The sequence below is a fragment of the Triturus cristatus genome, chromosome 2_1 (genome assembly GCF_964204655.1).
Source record: "Triturus cristatus chromosome 2_1, aTriCri1.1, whole genome shotgun sequence".
In the NCBI taxonomy this organism is placed as follows: Eukaryota; Metazoa; Chordata; class Amphibia; order Caudata; family Salamandridae; genus Triturus; species Triturus cristatus.
This window is the reverse complement of record NC_140581.1, coordinates 1071058987-1071080306: the sequence shown is the minus strand read 5'-3', so window position 1 is coordinate 1071080306 and position 21320 is coordinate 1071058987. Positions and strand designations below refer to the sequence as shown.

Genomic DNA, 21320 nt, shown 5'->3' with positions numbered 1-21320 from the left:
CCTGCAGTACACAAGGTAAGAGGCACTATAATATACCCATCAATTTAAATACTAATTGCGCCCATACAGTAATAAAAAGCCAATCAGCTGTAATCAACCCCAGACCACATTTCACATAGAGATACTAATGCATCATGGGATTTGTAGTCCCCTGAACCAAATAGTGAGTAAAATACCACATTGTGTGGCCATAGTTCCAAAAATGCATTACAGACAGTGATTACAGAATGTGAGAACTTAAGAGCTAACAAATTTTTCATGTTGCTAAACATTAGCACAAACAAAAATGAATCTTGCACTGTTTCACACCACAGGTGCAGAAGAAGTAGACACTGATGACAGTGAATGCAGGGAGAGCACACAGACCACTGCAGAGACTGCCGTTGCCATACCAGTCACACCTCCGAGCACATCCCAGGCACCCCCAAGACGCAGGGCCACAGTCCCTCCTCTTCAGCCAATGGAGAGCAATCCGGAACCTGAAAGGGCACCTGCACCAAGCCTGCCTAGTGTGAGGACCACCACCACCACACCTCAGACACAGGTCCGGATGACGCGAAGACACAGGTCAAGGGGCCACATAGCAGCACAGGAGGAAGCAACTCCAAATGTCTGGGGAGGTGTGGAGTCGCAGATGATGAGGGTGCAGCGCCTGCAAGCACGAAACATGGGAGCCATCAACCTGCAAATGTCGAAAATGAACAAGAACTTTTCAGTCATGGCAGATCGCGTGAGTGAACTGACTCAAGCAGTTGTGGAAAGCAACAGGCACACTAACGCCACATTGCAGGAGCTCGTGCGTGTGATGCAGGAGTGACACAACACCGAGAGGAGGAGGCATCGCCAATTCAGGGCGCGCTTGGCTGGCTATACCAGATCAAACAATAAGTTGTGCAACGCTACTGCACTGCTGTCACGGAGGTCGGTGGCAATGCAGATTGACATGGGGCATTGTTGTGGGGATGTGGCCAGGGCCCTTGGCCAAGTTACCACTGCTGTTTAACAGCTCCAGGCTGGTGCTGGTAGACTCAGCAATGTCACTGGAGATGAGGGGAGTGAGGGGGCATCCAGCCTGAGCAGCATGTCCGTGCCAGTCAGCACTGGCAGGAGGTGTAGTACACGTCGTTCCACACCTACACTTGCACCCATGGGTGGAGATGCAGATGCAGGCGAAAGACGTCTCGGTGTGCGTGCGAGGAAGCGCTGAGCACAAATATACCTCCGGACAATTAGCCATGGTGGCGTAACCATGTTCAGGACATACATAGGGACTGGGAATGAAGTCCAAATCCTTATTTGATTTGTGCCTTGGTACATGCAGTGAATGTACCCTTAAGCTACGTCTATGTTTAGCCACACAACAGTACCTGGTCACGTGCTAATAAAAACTGTGCAGGTCAAGATTGCTAGTTTTTGTCTCATGATTACGTACCTCTGAAGTAATGTTGGGTGAGGTCTGCACGTTTCCTCTGCCCCTCCGCTGAGCTTGCAAGATGCGGGTGTCGTGGGTGTACAGGGGGCTGGTTGTCCTCAGTGTCGTACGCCTCTATGGGTATGCGTCTCCTGGTACCTATGTTGTGCAACATTGCACATGCTGCCACTATCCTACAGCAGGTTTCCGGCTGGTACAGCATCGCACCACCAGTTTTGTGCAGGATGCGGAAGCGACTCTTGAGCGATTCAAATGCCCGTTCAATCACATTACGTGTCCTGGTGTGTGCTGCGTTGTACCGCTGCTCTTGTGGGGAGCCTGGGTTCAAGTATGGAGTCATGATATAGTTCCTCACGGCGTATGCACTGTGTTAGTGTCAGGTATGCATTGCCATTTCAGAATGAATTAGTGTGCATAAGTATATTGTCTTACCTAGCAGGTGTCCTTCGCCATATTCCCCCCTGAGCAGGCGTGTGTGTATGCCAATGTGTCGGAAGATGTATGAATCATGGGTGCTCCCAGGATATTGCGCTACGATGTCGGTTATGATGTTTTTCCCATTGCACACTGCTTGGACATTGATGGAGTGATACGATTTCCAGTTACGGAAGATATACTCATTGACTGCTGGTGGACATATGGCTACATGGGTGCAATCTATGCATCCTATCACATTAGGGAACTGGGCTAATCGATATAAATCGAGTTTTGTTAGGTTCAATTCCCTTTGGGTTGTGGGGAAGGTGATGTGGTTGTGGATCAGAGTCATCATGGCAGCCAGGAAGGATCTAAAGAAAAGTGAGCGGGAGCTTTGTGATACCCCTCCCGCTACTGCCACTACCCCCTGGAAACTTCCTGATGCAAGTAGCTGCAGGCAACATAACACCTGGACATGGGTAGGGATAGCATGGGTCCTATGTGTCTTCCGCTGCATTAGTGGTTCTAATTCAGCTATGAGGTAAAGTATCATAGCAGCGTTAATCCTGTACTTATCATATATGTCCTCATCAGTTTGTCCCAACAGAGTGATGCGCAGGCGAAATATCCTCTCCTGGATTCTCCTTCTGCCCTGGCCTGCTGCATGGATCCTCATCCTCCTCGCAAACACGTAGAGTGCCACCATTGTGTGCGGCCTCTATGGCCTCATTGGTCAGTTTAAATAGCCCTCACCAGCTGTCGTGATTTTTTTTTTTACCACCTGCTTCTGATTCCCCTTAATCTGCACTTGCTTAATAGCGATTTTCGATAAAATCGCTATTTGCGATTTTTGATGCATCGATTAGCGATTAATTTTTGCGATTCTTTATTTGCTTACGCTTTTCTTATTTTTGCAGATACGGATTCGCTATTTCTTGTTTCCCGGTATTAGCGAGTCGGTATTATTGCGATTTTTGGTTATTTGGTTGATGCATTGGGAAACGGTAAAATGCGGTCGCAAATTGCTAATCGCTAATTTTGCGAGCACATTTTGGCTTGATGCATGTGCCTGTTAGACCTTTCTAGGATCTTGTTGGTAAAAACAAAGTAACCAAAGAGCAATTGTTGGCCAACAGAAGGTAAGTAGAATCGATGCATAAAAATTAGAAGGGACTTAGCAGAACGCGCAGAATGCTGCAATTAATGGTCTTATGGGTAAATGGAAAGAGCTCTGACACACTTACATAATTCCCTGGTGGACAATCCCAAAGCAGATCTATCCAGGCACAGGAAAAAGATGCAGCAGATATGTCAAACGAAATAGGTTTAAAGGTATCCTTTACAGTTCCCCTAAAGTCTCCAGGAATGCAAAACTCATATAACAACATTTTAACTTTGTGCACGGCACATTAACTTATCCCCAAAAGGTTAGCCAAATACACCCACCGTAGCATCAGTGTACCCTAAGAGTCCAGAGGTGAACTTGTACTATATGCTGTGGTCATGCTCAATAATTTACTGGGCAGAACTGGAGGGGGCAATTCTCAAAAGTGAACCATTTAAAGGGCGAGGGGCGACTGCCAACACTGCGGGTTGGGAGGAGATTAAACACCTTTCTGTCCACATCGCTCCCATAGACCAGACATCAGACCCCTCTGTGCACAACCGAAAACCACTGATAGAGACCCCGCCTACAGCTTTGATGCAACTAAGCTGCTAAAGCACTGATACATGACTCAGCGAAGGGAGAGAAATCGGCAGACACAAAGTACAGTATAGAAAACACCTACTTGAAAGATGTGATTTCATGGAAACCAACAATGTTTCATCCAAAATGATATCCTGATCGCCAGTGCAACAATTTGTTCTTTTTTTTGTTATTCTTTTCGAAACTCTATGTTTCTGTAACTGTAATGTCGAAAACCAACAAAAGAGCTATGCAAATAAAAAAAGTCGATATCCCACCACGTGGTGTCGATTGTTTTTTTTTTTTACTAGATGCAGGAAATACCCCTCGTTTTCCACACAGTTCATAATCGGCGCCTGTCGTCTGTGAATTAGGTTTTCAGTGCAACAATTGCTTAGTGTTAAACAATGATATTTTTAGATAAACATCTCTCTGAATGTGCAACGCTCACATCTTGCTTTTAACGGGCACAACAACTGCTCGTGTGCTCTCCATGCCACTGGAGTCAGGCTAGCCTGGCTGATGAGGAGTAATGCCCCGAAATTGGTCGCAGAATGCTTGTTTCCAGTACAGGGAGGACCTGGCCTGGCAGTTCTGGCTGGACTGTTCCCGTCAAGACTGGTTTGCATATAGCTGGGTCTGAACTGGAATGGCATGGTGAGCAACAAAACGATGGATTTAGGCCCAGATCTCTGTACTGGGGTGAATGTTGAACATTGTGCAGCATTCTGTCCATCAATTGTTCGTATTTGCACGAAATATTGCATAGCAGCAAGTATTAAGCTATATTACCGTATTTAAAAGAGGTACTTTCTCTTTGGAAAATATTTTGCTGGTGTTTCCCAGTGGGTCCTAATGCACCAACAGAGCAGTGCTTTGATGCATCAAAAATATATATGGTGTACAATCCGTGTTTTGTGTATGGTAGACAATTTCTTTAGCAGTACCTGAATGGTTTAATGAGACAGATTGTTCATTGGCACTGTTGCAAACCCTCCAGTTTTGGAACATTTCTTTAGAACCCTTCAAAATGTCTATAAAATGTATTGCTCTTTTGAAGTGATATTTTAAAAACCATCCTTCAAAGTGCTGCGTTTGTTCTTATTTTCTTCCTAAATTTTCTTGGAGGGATAAAAATTCCAACTCCTCGAGGTCTGTTGATTGCAGCTGGTATTGACATGTTTTCGAGTACCGTTTTAGGATCCCAGTGCTGTCCTTGTTAAAACCCATGGGGTTAATACTCTTTGGAACTTGGGATCTCTGAAAGGGCTGATTGCCAGGTTCTCTGTGGATAGCAAAGGTAAAGTTCTTTCTCATTGACCCTTCATCGTGAAACAGGGAGGACTCCAAAAGACTCTAGATAAGGGGTCCCCAACCTTTTCTGTAATGAGAGCTACTTCTGATCAGTGAAAATCGTTGTGAGCTACTGAAGGCCAAGTAACTTGCGCATTGTTACCAGATACCCCCTTCGCCCAGCTTCATTGACTTTAAACCTAATGTCCATGGAGCCAGATACTATGATTTGAACAAAATAGTGTGATTAGGGGTATTATGATAGGGCTGCCATGTGTGTCAGTGAGTATATGGTCTGGGGAGATGTATGAACATGTGTGTGAATGAATGGGATATATGTGTATTGGTGACTGACAGCCTGTGTCGTATGTACTTGTCGCACAGGACATTCCTTTCGCCATATGTGGCACCATTACATGTACAGCACAAACATTCAACATTTTTTTTTTAAATGGTAGGAATTTAAAGTGCATAAAAATGTTCTGCAAAAATGTTCATAATAATGAACATTTTTCAGCACTTTAAATTTCTCACATTTAAAACAAGCATTGGCATAGCCAATAGGTCTCGCCTTTGGGACCTTATAAGTGTTTAGCCATGCAACAGTTGCATAACTAAATACTTATAAGGTCCCAAAAGCGAGACCTATTGGCTATGCCAAGCGGCCCTGTGGCCATGAAAGTTAAAGTAAATCGCGGTAATGCGCGGCGCGCGCGCCCGTGCACATGCACTGTAGCTCTAGGCTGGCCTGGTAGCACTTTTTGGAGCCCTCTCAATAAGTCTCGCCAGACCAGCGCATGCACTGGGTCAGGCGAGACCTAAAAATGGCTGTATTTTTCAGTTATAAATATAGCAGCGTGGCTACCAGTCACTGGGAGCAAGATGCCTGCTGTGTTTAAAAGTGGCACCTTGAAATGGGTGAAAATTTAACTGAAAAGTTAACTTTATGTTCATGCACATTACATAAAACTCATCATTTTAAGTTTCTCCCATATCAAAGTGTCTTTACAAACAGCAGTCGTTTTAGTCCAGTGGCCAGTAGATAGGGTGCCATATGTATAGCAGGAAAATACAGTCATTTGTTTAAATGCGAGGAATTTAAAGTGAAGAAAGATGCTTCTTAAAACATTAGGATTCATTGGCTTAATTTATAGTAGACAAAAATATTAAGACACTGGTCATCAATTTTGGTTCTCTTTAACTTTCTCACATTTAAAAAGAAAATTAATGTATTTTTCTTTTAAAAATATAACACTGTGTCTACCAGCCATTGGAAGCAAGATGCCTGCTGTTAGTTAATGCAGACACTTTAATAAGGGAGACAATTAAAATAATGGGTTAACTAATCCTTAAGGTAACTCTTCATTTTAATGTTCTGTCATTTTGAAGCATTCAGAAACATAATTTTGTTCTCATGCTCCAATACTGAGTTGAGAATGACTTTTATTTCAGAGTTAAATACCTCAGTGCTTCAATTCTGAACCTCTGTGACCCACCTGGGTCATAATTCTGAATGGAGCACTGCTCATTATCAGGCTCTGCTATTTGCAGCCTGATAATATAAAATAAACAAAGCCTTTCCTTAACCTCTAAAGGAAAACAGAACACCCTTTTAATGCAGTTCTTAGTTGAAAATGAACTCATGTCTGGGAGCTACATGAAGAGCTTTCTCGAGCTACTGGTTGCTCGCGATCAACTGGTTGGAGACAACTAGTCTAGATGGTCTGCATCCAGATGCATCATCATGTGTTGAAGGAGGGAAGATGGCAGGGTTATGTTTGTAGACTGGGGGGTGCGCAGCAATGGGTACAGTGACAGTAGTCGCAGCACAGTGCCAGAGAGTGCCTTCTTCCTAGTCATCCTTCGGAATTGTAGACTGGAAACACAACCTAGGCCTCCAGGTCTACAGAGGATCAGCATGGGACCCAAACCCTTATCTGGACAGATTGCTCGATGCGCAGGAATACAGGAATAGAAAAACAGCATTGAGGTTGATATATAACATTAACTTTCCCAATATGACCACCGGCAATGACAGCTAGGCCCTGTGAAAGGCATCCTGCAGCCGAGGAGGTGAATGTCCACTCTGGTGCTGTCTTCCTTCGGGTGGAGTGTTCTATATTGGTGTGTTCTTGTGGGGGGGGGCATTGGCTACCTAACATCAGTTTCAATATGGCGACTGCTTATTCTTTTTACATCAGTCATCTTTGCTGTCACCTGTCCTAAACATTGGCCTCTTCTACACCTGGGATTCATAAGGTTGATGGAGCTTTTAGGAAAGACACTGGTGGGTTACTGGGATCTACTCTTTGTGAGAGGCCAACATTCTCTGTGTGTGAGCCCCTATCCATCTTGGTTGTCCTGAGAATTAGTAAATATCTGTCAGATCAGTGTCACATGAACCCCTTACTTGCGAAGGGTGAGGAGAACATAATTGTGCACTTATGCAGCTAGCTGTTTGCTGAATACCATAATACAGGTGGGAACTGGGTGAGCTGTGTGGAGCTACTTTGAGTCTTAAAAGATAGTTGCTACCCTGGAACTGTAAGATAGATAAAGCTGATTGTACAAAGTAATGTATAGTAGGAAATGTCACATTTTTAGGTATGGCTTGAAAGCACAGCTGTCTGCACTAGCTATTGTTAGCAAGTTTTTAAAATATACATAGATTGGGCTTCGGCTCCACCATAGGTGAATTTCTGTTTCACCTCATACTGGCACCTTGATGTGTCATTCTGCCCTCTATGGAGTGCTTGTATTGTATTCCATGACTTATGTTATGTCATGTGTATTTGTAAAGTGCACTATCACTCTCGAAGGAATTCTGCAACTGAGCAGGTGTGAGTTGAGTAGGTTAGTTATTTGAAAAGTCAGGTCTTCAGCTTCCTACAGAATACAGGAAGAGAGGAGGAGGCTCTGATGTGGAGTGGGAGGTCGAGCTACACTTTAGGAGCAATGTAAGAGAATGCCCGTCCTCCTGATCTGGTTCTGTGTATGCATGGGATGTGTACGAGTAGGTGTCCTGTGGAGTGGAGGTGTCGGTGTTTGAAGGATACGACTGTTCAGGCAGGTGGGGCCTAAATTAAGCAGTACTTTGAATATGTTTGAGGAGTTCAAACTGAGCTCCTGTATAACAGAAGCCAGTGGAGCTCACTGAAGTGTGGTGTGATGTGACTTCTGTGTGTGAGGTTAAGAGTGAGTCTGACTGCCAAGTTCTGGATGCTTTCTAATCTTCTGGTGAGTTGCTTGGTGATACTATATATGAATGGAGGGTGTTCCGATAATCCAACTTACTGGTGACTAGGGAGTGAGCGATGGTTGTTCTGGTGATGCTCAAGGATCATTCTCAGCATTATGATGGTGTGAAAGCCGGATGTCGTGGCTGCATTGATGTGTGTGGTCATGTCCCGTTTGCTGTCAGTGATAATTCTGAGATTCCTGTTATTGGTGCTTGCGGTGAGTGTGGGAGCAAGGTTAGTCAGTCACCAGTTGGATTCCAAGGACAAGGTGTTCTTGCAGAAGATCACTACTTCTGTCTTGTTGGTGTTAAGCTTGAGACAGTTTATTTTTATCCAGTAAGCGGCTTCGGTCATGTAGGCGGTAAACTTGTTTCTTGTACTGAGGGTCTTTTCCGAGTGGGAGAGAATGAGTTGCCTGTCATTGGCATAGAAAAGGATGTTGATGTTTGCACGGATGATGTTGGCCAGAGAGATCGTGTATGCGTTGATGAGGACAGGGCTGGGCAATGAACCTTGAGGCACTCCTCAAGTGAGTTTGCAGGCTTCTGAGAAATAAGGTGCCAGACTGACAGCTTGTGTTCTATCCATTAAAAAGGAGCACATCCAGCAGAGAGCGGGTCATTGGATGTCATCTTGTGCAGGCGCCTTATGAGGATGGGGTGTGAGACCATGTCAAATGCTGAAGAGAGGTCTAGGAGAATCAGGGCTGCTGTGTTTCCCCTGTCAAAGATCATGTATATGTAGTTTGTGACAGCGATGAGAGCTCTTTCTATACTTTGGTTGGGCCTGAATCCGGACTGCATGGCGTCAAGGAAGGGGTGAATTCTAAGGTGGTGTCAAGAATTCCTGTCATGCGAGGGGAGGAAAACTGTAACCAGCGAAAACGGACTACATCTCCCAGGATGCTTAGCGGTTGAGAGGTTATGTAAACAGGAGAGCTGTTACATTACTCAAGGAAAACACGCCCTTATGTAAACAGGAGAGCTGTTACATAACTCAAGGAAAACACGCCCTTATGTAAACAGGAGAGCTGTTACATAACTCAAGGAAAACACGCCCTTATGTAAACAGGAGAGCTGTTACATAACTCAAGGAAAACACGCCCTTATGTAAACAGGAGAGCTGTTACATAACTCAAGGAAAACACGCCCTATAAAGGGAGGAACCGGGAGGTACAACGCTGTCGGATATTGTGTTTACACCGACGTACCTGCTTAGTGAAGAAGCAGTGTTCCGGAGTGGTGCTCCAGTAAGGCAAGAACGGAGGTAGGTCGAGTCGTTACTCCCTGGGCCGTGTCTTGCCCCATCGTCACCTGTGAAGGACCCGGAAGCTCTACCGGATAACCATTGAGCTTCGCTTTTTGACTCGGCTGAGTCAAAGCGCAGTGGCGCTTTTGCTGGTTGGAGTCGTAACTCCCAGCCCGACCAGAGATACAGGGACTGCCAGCTGTAACGCACACCAGGAGGTGTTTGCCGCGTTACAGACTCGGAAGTCCACAGGATCGATCGAGCGGCTGCTCTCGGTTCAGTCTTCTTTGCTTGTGATTGGGGTATCGGTGACGCATCACCAGGAGGTGACTCCGCGTCCCGGTGCAGTCTGAGGAAGAGGTTGAGCGGCTGCTCCCTTCAGGTAGAGACCCCGGCTGGGTGTTTCCCTGACTCCTCGATTCTCCCCAACACTCTTCGTGCCCCTCACAGCCTACCGATTGGCATTGTCGGCCATATCATTTCTGCCCTCTGTTGGCATACGCCGGGATCGGCGTATATGCAGAGGACGGTTAGGACCATCCGTGCTGTGGGCTGGTAACGTACTTAGCCTGGAGGATTCCAGTGACTATAACCTTTGTTTATTCCTTGTATTATTTTTGCCTTCATTAAAATAACTAAACCTTCACAAGTGGTTGCGTTCTCATTATCGTGTCTGTTAAACGATCCTGAGACGTTCAGGGCGTTACAAAATATCCGACCGTCCTAACACTAACTGTCTCCCGGTCGATAACAGACATGGCAACACTTGATGATGTGCTGGCTGCTTTAGCGACCGTGCAAATTGAATTGGCTGCCTCCAGGCAAGAAACAGCCGATGTAAAAGCCAGACTGGATGCTATCCAATTGGACCCGCTCACGCCCAGCACCTCCCTCACGAACCAGACCCCTGCGGTAGTAGTGGAAATGCCGGTAGCCGTCCCCTTGGCAACACCAGAGAGGTACAGTGGGGATCCTAACACAGTGCAGGTATTCCTCACACAAGTGGAGCTACATTTATCGTGCAAACCAAGGGCGTTCCCCACGAGTCAGGCTCGTGTGGCTTTCCTTATATCCTATTTGGCTGGAAACGCGGCACAATGGGCCGTACCTCTGGTGAGCAGGGACGACCCCATCTTATGTGATTGGGGTGCTTTTCGCGAGGAATTCCTGAAAGTCTTCGACAGAAGGGCTGACTCGTACACGGCGGACCGTGAAATGCTTGAGTTGAGACAGGGATCCAACGACCTGGTGCAGTATCTCAACGCGTTCCGAAGGCTGGTTGCGGAAACCAAGTGGCCTGTTGCTAAACAGACGGCGCTCTTCCATAACGGGCTGTGCGATGAGCTCAAGGACGCCGTGGCTCATATTGACCCACAACCCAAGACATGTGAGGGCCTTATCAACCTGGTATTACGGCTGGAACATAGGCTAAGTGAAAGAAAGGGGGATCATGGGAGAAAAGGAAAATCCCTTCCATCCTATGTGACAGTGGGAAGTCCTGAAACTTCCACCGCATCCAAGGGAGAACCCATGGACATCGGCGCAATACGAGCGAGCCTCACAGCCACGGAGAAAGAGTCACGCCGTAAACAAGGATTGTGCCTATATTGTGGCAAAAAAGGCCACTACGTACGTGAATGCCCTGCCAAACCGAAGACGTCACGTTATCGGGCCAACCGGTCGGTAACAGCGGTGGTGGACGTACCGGCGGAAAACTAGAGGACTCCCAGACCAAAGAAGGGGCATCTTGGAGTCACTCATCCATCCCTTCACTTTCCAACTCGGTCACTAAGGGACAACGACACCTGTTTCTCACGGTGCACGTGGGAGTGCATGACCAGTGGATACCCGTTGTGGCCATGGTGGATTCAGGGGCCACTGGCATGTTTATGGACCACAACGAGGCATGCAGGCTAGGGCTAGTGCTTCTTCCCAAAGCTGTACCCGAAGACGTCTATGCTGTAGACGGAAGGCGATTGGTGACGGGGCCCATCGGGCAGCACACGGGGGTCCTTCCGATGAGATGTGGGAGGAACCATTTGGAACAAATCGATTTTAACATCATCCGAGCGCCCCAATATGGCGTCATATTGGGATTGCCGTGGCTACAGAAACACAACCCCTCTGTAGATTGGCCAACACATCGCATCGAACTGACGTCACCGTATTGCATCCTGCATTGTGGAATAAGAACGGAATCCCTTGACGCAGATGAGAGCGGGAGTCAGACGGTGGCTACAGCGGCAGAAAAAGATGTGGCTCTCCCCCAGGCTTATCACAGTTTTGAGGATGTATTTGATGAGGTGAAGGCGGAAGTGCTACCACCACATAGAGAGTTTGACTGCCAGATCGACCTGGTGCCAGGGGCCAGCGTTCCCAGCGGCAGGCTGTATGCCCTGACGGAGCCTGAAAACGTGCATCTCCGGGGGTACCTGGATAAACTCCTCAAGCTAGGATTCATCCGCCCGTCCAAGTCTCCGGCCGCCTCGCCACTCTTCTTCATCCCGAAGGCTAATGGGGAGCTGAGAGCCTTGTGGACTTTAGGGCATTGAATGCGATAACCGTAAAGAATCGGTACCCCTTGCCTCTCATCAGTGTACTTCTGGAACAGGTCAAGAAAGCTCGTATCTACACCAAGTTGGATTTGAAAGGGGCATACCATCTGGTGCGCATGAGGGACGGAGACGAGTGGAAGACCGCCTTTAAGACCAGGTTCGGCCTTTTTGAGTACCTCGTCATGCCGTTCGGTCTGTGCAACGCCCCGGCAGCCTTTCAGTACTTTTTGAATGAGGTATTCAGAGAGGAGTTGGATATCTACGTGGTCGTATATATCGACGACATCCTCATCTATTCGTCCAGTGTGGAGGAGCACGTACACCACGTCAAAGCTGTGCTCCAAAAGCTGAGGGAAAACATGCTGTTTTGTAAACTCAGCAAGTGTGACTTCCACGTCACATCCGTGGAATTCCTCGGAGTGATGCTGAGTCCAGAGGGACAGGAGATGGCAGAACGAAAGATCAAGGCGGTGAAAGAATGGCCGGTGCCCCAAAGCGTGAAGGACGTCCAAAGTTTCATTGGCTTTGCCAACTTTAACAGGCGGTTTATAGATGGATTTTCAGGATTGGTGGCCCCAATCACACAGCTACTGAGGAAGTCCCAGGAGTTTGTCTGGTCCCCTGAAGCGAACAAAGCCTTTGAGGCCCTGAAAAGCGCCTTTGGTAAGGCGCCGGTGTTGGCTCACCCCGATCCGGATCTCCCCTACGTGGTGGAAGCGGACGCATCGGATGTGGCGCTGGGGGCTATCTTGTCCCAACGCAACCACGACACAGGGGTGCTTCATCCCGTTGCGTACATGTCCCGCAAACTCAACGATGCCGAACGCAACTACCATATTGCGGAGAAGGAGCTTCTCGCAATCAAGGACGCCTTCACCGAATGGAGGCATTGGTTGATGGGGGCAAGACATGTGGTATCGGTGTACACGGACCATCGGAACCTACAGTTCATGACGGCCACAAGACACCTTTCTCCCAGACAGCTGCGGTGGATGATCTTCTTTGCGGGGTTCAACTTCCGCATCACATATCGGCCGGGGACGGAAAACCGGAAGGCGGACGCCCTGTCCCGTCAATCTGCAGTTAAGGAACCATTGCCTGCGACCGAGCATTCCATCATTTCCCCGAGAATGGTATTGGGGGTTATCCAACCGGATACTTTCCTGAGGGGAATAAAGAGAGGGATCAGGTCATTCGCATGGCGGAGGTGGCTCCTCAGTTACAGAGAATGGCAGCTGAAGGACGGGATACCCCTGAAGGGCAGGTGCCTATTGATACCCACGCCTAGGCTAAGGAAACAAGCATTCATCTGGTGCCATGACTCTCCATGCGCAGGTCATTTGGGCTTTGAAAAAACGGTGGCTAGCATGGGACGGCATTTCTGGTGGCCAACCATGAGAGTGGATGTCAGGAGGTGGGGACAGGAGTGTCCTACGTGTGCTACCATGAAGGCCGACCATGGCCGAACCCAAGGGCTCTTACATCCACTTCCGACCCCGGATAGACCATGGGATAGCATATCACTGGACTTCGTGGTGGGCCTACTGGTAGACCAGGGGATGACGGCAATACTGGTGGTGGTGGATTACTTGACGAAAATGGGGCACTTCATCCCCTGCAAGAGAGTCCCTACGGCCGGGGAATTGGCGTCACTACTCCTAAAGAATGTGGTACGACTGCATGGATTACCTGGGGTGATCGTGTCAGACCGGGGATCGCAGTTTACTGCGCAATTCTGGAAGACTTGGTGCACTGCGCTGCATGTTAAGACCGCCCTGTCCACCAGCTACCACCCTCAAACGGACGGCCAAACCGAGCGCCTGAACCAAACGCTCAAACAGTATCTGCGATGTTTTGTGGACCAGGGCAGGGAAGAATGGGTCGACTTGCTATGGGTTGCAGAGATAGCCTATAACAACGCCACTCACAGCTCCACACAGTCATCTCCGTTCTATAGCAACTATGGCCAACATCCCAGGTTCTTGCCATTTCTACATCCGTTCAGAGAGGACAGGATTCCCGCCACAGCGGACAGGGTGGCACACATAAAAGACACGTTGATGCGCTCAAGGGCTGTCCTAATAGAGGCCAAGAGAAGATACAAGGCTGCGGCAGACAGGAAGAGAAGGCCCGGGCCACTGTACCGCACTGGAGACTACGTCTGGATATCCACTAGAAACATGAGGTTTCGAAAGAACAGTGTGTTCCATCCCAAGTACATGGGCCCCTATCGAATTACCAAGTGTATGGGTCCCGTGAACGTGAAGGTGTGCTTGCCCCAGTCATTGCGGATACACCCTGTCTTTCATGTATCATTGCTCAAACCAGCACCCTCCAAGCCGTCTGGGACACCTAGGCCGGTATGCGTGGAGTCGGAGGTGGAGTATGAAGTGTCGGGCATAGGGGCGTCCAAATGGCGCAGGGGGAAGCTGTGGTACCTGGTTGCGTGGAAAGGCTATGGCCCGGAGGAGCAGTCATGGGAACCGGCTGAAGGGGTTCATGCTCCGCGCTTGGTCTCCTTGTTCCATCGGCGTTTTCCTGCCAGCGCTGGACCCGTGGGGAGCCGCTGAGAGGGAGGATGTACTGTCAAGAATTCCTGTCATGCGAGGGGAGGAAAACTGTAACCAGCGAAAACGGACTACATCTCCCAGGATGCTTAGCGGTTGAGAGGTTATGTAAACAGGAGAGCTGTTACATAACTCAAGGAAAACACGCCCTTATGTAAACAGGAGAGCTGTTACATAACTCAAGGAAAACACGCCCTTATGTAAACAGGAGAGCTGTTACATAACTCAAGGAAAACACGCCCTTATGTAAACAGGAGAGCTGTTACATAACTCAAGGAAAACACGCCCTTATGTAAACAGGAGAGCTGTTACATAACTCAAGGAAAACACGGCCTATAAAGGGAGGAACCGGGAGGTACAACGCTGTCGGATATTGTGTTTACACCGACGTACCTGCTTAGTGAAGAAGCAGTGTTCTGGAGTGGTGCTCCAGTAAGGCAAGAACGGAGGTAGGTCGAGTCGTTACTCCCTGGGCCGTGTCTTGCCCCATCGTCACCTGTGAAGGACCCGGAAGCTCTACCGGATAACCATTGAGCTTCGCTTTTTGACTCGGCTGAGTCAAAGCGCAGTGGCACTTTTGCTGGGTGGAGTCGTAACTCCCAGCCCGACCAGAGATACAGGGACTGCCAGCTGTAACGCACACCAGGAGGTGTTTGCCGCGTTACAGACTCGGAAGTCCACAGGATCGATCGAGCGGCTGCTCTCGGTTCAGTCTTCTTTGCTTGTGATTGGGGTATCGGTGACGCATCACCAGGAGGTGACTCCGCGTCCCGGTGCAGTCTGAGGAAGAGGTTGAGCGGCTGCTCCCTTCAGGTAGAGACCCCGGCTGGGTGTTTCCCTGACTCCTCGATTCTCCCCAACACTCTTCGTGCCCCTCACAGCCTACCGATTGGCATTGTCGGCCATATCATTTCTGCCCTCTGCTGGCATACGCCGGGATCGGCGTATATGCAGAGGACGGTTAGGACCATCCGTGCTGTGGGCTGGTAACGTACTTAGCCTGGAGGATTCCAGTGACTATAACCTTTGTTTATTCCTTGTATTATTTTTGCCTTCATTAAAATAACTAAACCTTCACAAGTGGTTGCGTTCTCATTATCGTGTCTGTTAAACGATCCTGAGACGTTCAGGGCGTTACAGGTGGCCGGTGAGGCTTTAGTGGATTAGTTTCTCTTAGACCTTAGCTGAGTATAATAGGAGAGAGATTGGTCTAGTTGGAGAGTGTTGCTGGGTAACCGGATGATTTCTTGAGCAGGGGCGTGACTGTGGCATGTTTCCAAGTGCCTGGGGGATGTTGCTGAGTCGATGGAGAGATTGAGGATAAGTTTAAATTTAAGTGCTTCACAGAGCAGTTGGAGTCCTTTGTGAAGGCTTGGTGGGGGGGCGAGTAGATGGTTTTCATCGTAGCAACAGTTTCGACGTTGTTGACGGTGGGCCACGAGGTCAGGGTTCTTTCTTCGGCCATGATGTGAAGTTGAGGGGTCCGGTTGATAGTCGAAGTTGCCAGTGACAGACGTGATTATATTACAGAAGAATGTAGAGAGGTAGTTGCAAAAGTTGTGCAATGTTTGAAGGCAGTAGGAAGTGAAATATTTGATGATAGTGAAGATTTCCTTGCTGTGGTTTCTTCAGCAATGATGTGTCTGCAAAAGCTGTGTGCTTGGTGTTCTGTATCTGATGGTGTTAGCATCTTAGGGTTGATTTGAAGATGTCTTTATCTGTTGTGTCTTGATTTGTTCTCCATTTGCACTCTAGTTGCATGCAGTGGCATCTCGTCAACCTGAGTTCCTCTGTGTAACAGTTGGCCTGTGGTCAGCCTCTTGCTGTAGGGTTGTGCTTAAGGAGATCCAGGGTGTCGGAGCATACAGTGATACAGCTGTTGAGGTTCTTGATGGTTTTCGGCAGGTTGCTGGTGTGCAGTGGCCAGTGCAAGGAGAGTGTGAAACCCCAGTCATCTTCTGTGATTCATTTCTTGCTGTGGTGTGCAGGTCCGGCGGATGGTAGATCTGTGGTGGTGAGGACAGGTATACTGAAACTAACAAGAGCATGGTCCAGTTCATAATTGTCGAGGGTGATGTTTCTGATTGAGGAAAAAATTGTGTTCAATAGGTGTCCAGCTGTGTGGGTAGGTTTGGTTATATGCTGGGTGAAGGGAGGTTTCTGAGGTTTTCCAGAAGGACCGTAGAGTTTGAGTTGGTGCAGTCTTCTAGGTGAAAGTTAAGGTCTCCAAGGAGGATGAAGGTGCTGGCGTTTATGATAAGGAGTGCAACGAAGTCTGTGATGTTGCTGGTGAAATTTTTGAGGGTACTTGATGGTCAGTATACCAGTAAAGAAGTTGGCTATGATGCGTATCTTGCAAATGAGGTGTTCCATGGAGATGGAGGGGGTGCTTGGTAAGGTGGTCCAGTTGATGTTGTTTTTTCATATGATGGCAACTTTACCTCCGAGCTTGTGTGTATGGTCTTGCCTGGTGATCTTGAAGCTGGCGCAAATGTCTTTAGTGATGTTCCGTGTTGAGGTTTGTTTTAGCCATGTTTTTTTAGGAGCCTGGTCGTGCAGTAAGTAACATATCTTTGTGGTGTGTTTGGTCAGCAAGCACTTGTTGACGAGCATGCTTGCTAGTGTGCCATGGTGCATGGATGATGGTTGGTCTGTGTGTGCGGGTGGCTGCTTTGTAGCAGTGTGCAAGACGGAGGTGCTTTTGGTGTGGGAGTAGTGTGTTTAGGGTGTGGCAGCACTCTGTTGTGTGGTGCAGTGTGGCAGCAGTGTGGAGCACAGCGGTCAGGCTTCAGAGTGTGGAGGAGAGCAGCAGGGAAACAGCGGGTACAGGAAGGACCTGGGTTCCTGGTGCTGGGTGTGGTTCAAATTCAGAAGGGTGCAGACAGGCTTGACTTGGGCACACCTTCGGCAAGACAGAAGTGCCCACTATGTACGCCCATTTCATGTGTCCGCTGGGGCAGCTGCCATTAAGAAGTTCCTGGGATATGGGAGGGAGAAATCAGGGTGGTGTGCGATATGCAGATGGATGATGGGAAATGAAGTCCTCTTGCTTTTCTTCTTCTTTTAAATGTGGCTTTGGCGAGAAACCAGTGATGTCACTTCCTGTGCAGATGAATGATAGGAAACAACAGTCTCAAAAGTACACTGAATAATCACACATTAAATTCTGTATCTCATATTCATTGTGTACAAAGACCAATCCTTTTTTAGATTTTTTTTTGTGTTCACTGAAGCAGGGTTTTTTAATGTTTCAATCAGGAATTGCGTGCAAGTCACAGATATATGAGCATATATGATAACATACACAAGCACACACAGACACACAATGCATAAGGGCCCACAGTCCAGCTGTTTTAAGGACGTCTCGCGTTGTCAAAGCCAGCAGGTCTGACTTTAATGTGGCAACTCACGGAAATACAGGCGTGCGCAAATGCAGTTGGCATGCAAAAACGCATTCAAGCGAGACCTATTGGATTTAACAGTCGTCTTTACCGGCAGCTAATTGCTATCACCGATTTAATCATTCTCAAAGCACGACCGTGTTTTCATTGACACTGATTTTTGTTATTGTACATTTATCATCACCGTGGTCTTATTTTTTTACTGCCCGCCCGATGTATCCTTAGAATGGTGGGATATGGATTCCGAGGTCTTGGTCCAGACTGGAAGGATATAAAGCCTTCTGAAAGGAAACGGGTGTTCCGTGACCAAAGTGTACTTTCACGTGTTGTTCCAAAAATACTCAAGATACAGTTTCTTTTCCTATTTTTTGTGCAAAGCACTGTCTACCATTAGTTCTTCCTGTATTGTTTTTGCACTCTGTCTGATAATGCAGTATTTATAAAACAGGCAGCTTAAAATAGCACTGGTTTAATTTCGAAAACAATATTATTTTCCTCACTGTACTAGAAGGTGGTAAAAAAAAACGATTCCCGGTATATTCTGTTCGTGAACAGAGATAGGGTCATCTCGAATAGTGCCCTTCATGCTCCCTGGCTGGCGTTAGAAGGAAAGCCTTGTGATGTGCCCAGCCGCGCCGCGCGCCCGGCGAGCAGGCGATGGATGGATTCTCTCTGATGCCTCGATAAATAGCAGCCGCGGCTCCAGTAATCCCCGGCCTGCGTGGGAGCGGCGCGAGCGCCGCGTGGGCGTCAGCACGCGCCTCAGTGGGAGATGAACAAAAGGATCGCAGCGGGAGTGGGCGGGAGAGCTGTGTTCCTGCAAAGCACAAAAGACAGCCAGTAACGCCGTATTGGTTTATTGATTATGTAATGTTCACTTCGGATTTATAAACTAACTCGTTAATTTCATGCCATTATCACAGGCTGGGCGAAAATAACTTCGACTTGGAAGCAGTAAACGTGCTCTGCAGCGTCCTGGGCTCTCCACGGTGTAAACTACGAGTGCTGGGGTAGGATTTTAGATTCTTTTAATTTCGACTTTTTATAGACTGTTTGGAGGCTAGTAGCCCCGGTTTGTGCAGCTAACATTGTATGTTTACAACCTACTCCAAGCCCCCCCCCCAAAGACTTGCATCTGTTACTTTGGCCACATTTTGCAGGAAAGATCATCCATTCTCCACTGTTCAGCTTGCTTTCTGTAAGTCATCAAAATGTGTGAATTATGTTGATGTAACAGTCGTGCAAAGGTGTATGTTTCTTAAAATACAATAGCGTTTTTGTTGAATCACTTGTGGTTTTTCGAGCAGAATAAAGTTTACCCCAAAGCACTTGGAAACATCTTGCAGAAAGCCATGTTTGAAACAAGCATTTACAATGCAATGGTCTCGGCAATATTATAGGTAGAGCTATTGGTATTGCCCATTATTTTTTTTATCATTTTTGTATCCCTAAATAAATGGCATTGTTATTTCTATTGGCATTAGCTTTTTTTTGCATATGTGATACCTATTGCATTAGCAGAGAGAGAGAGTGAGGTAGTGAGATAGAGAGAGAGAGTGAGGTATTCAAATAGAGAGTGAGGTAGTGAGAGAGAGTGAGGTAGATAGAGAGTAGTGAGATAGAGAGTGAGGTAGATAGAGAGTGAGGTAGTGAGATAGAGAGTGAGGTAGATAGAGAGTGAGGTAGTGAGATAGAGAGAGTGAGGTAGTGAAAGAGTGAGGTAGTGAGGGAGAGGGATGTTGTGAGGTACTGATATATAAGCATAGAGTGATGTTGTGATGTAGTGAGATAGAGAGAGAGGCAGTGAAAGAGAGAGTGAAAGTGAGTTAGTGAGATAGAAAGAGTGAGGTAGTGAGATAGAGAGTGAGTGAGGTAGTGAGTGAGAGAGAGTGAAGTTGTGAGCTAGAGAGTGAGGTAGTGATGTTTTGAGAGAGAGAAATTGTGAGACGGTAGACGGACGTGTATTCTCCAAGTCAAAGATCCAGATACACATCTGAAATATAAAAAAAAAGGCACATTTAAAGAATATAAAGGCAAAATAGCTTACGCACAACAGCAAGACGATCCTCACACTAAGACGCGACAAACAAAGAAATGGCGGACACAAATAAAAGTCAAAATGAGTTCCCTACACATCCCATCTGCAAAAACTTCCCAAATTGTGACAATCGATTTTCCAATCGAAATACCTGCGTGTGTTATCTATACGGCGCAGTTTTCCTTGCAGACCTGCTTTAGCCAGAATTTGGTGTTATGTTATTGTATCCATTTTCCTCATTTGTTTACTAGCATACACATGCAATTTCCTGCAAAGTCATCTATGCCAATGGTCGAATGCCGTCATTTCCTGTGAGATCATTGATATGCAAATAAGCTCTCACACCTAAGAACTTTGAAAACCCGAGGGCTTTGCCCCTTGCTTGGAAATCCATCAAGGAACTGAAGTATTTCATGAGCCGGGTCCAATGGCTGACTAGGAAACGTAATTAAAACCGCAGGGTAAGATGCACCATTGAACCCAAATTCCACAAACGTTGCAAAGAGAGAGACGCAGAACCGCTGGAGAAAGTCCGGTTTGCTCCTTTGCTTGCTGGCTCGGTGCGTTTGAGGGGTAAATAAATCTATTTGCATTTGACCACTTTCGAAGGCACCGCATGATTTGCTTTTAAAGCAAGAAGCTGGGCTGGAGGGGGTGGCGTTGCGAGACAACAATCAGTTCGCGGTGACCTTGAAACGCCTTACGCAATCTGAAAGGAAACCGGGAGGGCTGGAAAAACCCACATGAAGGGGGGGGGGGGAGGCTGTGGGGCAGTGGTGGGAACCCGCCCCTTTTGGTGTTCCCCTTTTCCTGAGCTTTCACCCACTTTCTATTTTCCCGAGTTTCGTTTTCTTCCTCTCGTGGCGGATTCCCGCCCCGTTCCCGCTCTGCTTTGAGTTTCGTTTCTTCTCCTTTACTCGTCACTGTTGTCACTGGGGTGAGGGGGCGCTGTGGGGGGAGGGGGGTGGGGGTAGGGGGTCGGGCCGGGAGCGTCGCACGGCACAAGCCTAAACATCACTTTTTATTAATTGTAAGATTTACTCCTGAGACTGCTCACGCGCCAGAGTAGTGTGTGAGACAGTGAGTGAAAACGAGTGAGACCCCATTCAAGTGGTGTCGGCTCAGCAGCCTGTGATTCTGGGCAAATGTCGCCATCTCCCCGTGCCTGAAACACATGAATGCGTCCTCGTGCAGTGCAACTGCAGCTCATGTAAAGCGCCCTTCGGGTCGAGTTCGCGCTTTATAAAAATGCAACAACAAACAAGCACACCACCGCCTATCTCCAAGGCAAAGCAGAAATGCCTCGGAGAAACGCAGTGGCGTTTTCGGATTCGGGGGCGTGTTTCTTTTTCTCTCCTCTTGCCATTGGCTGGAGGAGAGAAAAACACGTCTAAAAAAGGGCGTGGCTAAAAAGTGGAAAGAAGAGCACGGAACACGCCCCCG

General features: G+C 47.7%; 1 protein-coding gene across 3 annotated transcripts in view; it reads left to right on the top strand.

Moving 5' to 3' along the window:
• Positions 1 to 21320, top strand: part of LOC146866365 (NACHT, LRR and PYD domains-containing protein 12-like) — a 396927-nt gene that overhangs the window by 219696 nt on the left and 155911 nt on the right. For all 3 annotated transcript variants that reach the window (XM_085636040.1, XM_085636045.1, XM_085636031.1), the window contains one exon: positions 18763 to 18849. In XM_085636040.1, the coding sequence (XP_085492166.1) occupies positions 18763 to 18849 (87 nt within the window). The remainder of the gene's footprint in view (positions 1 to 18762; positions 18850 to 21320) is intronic.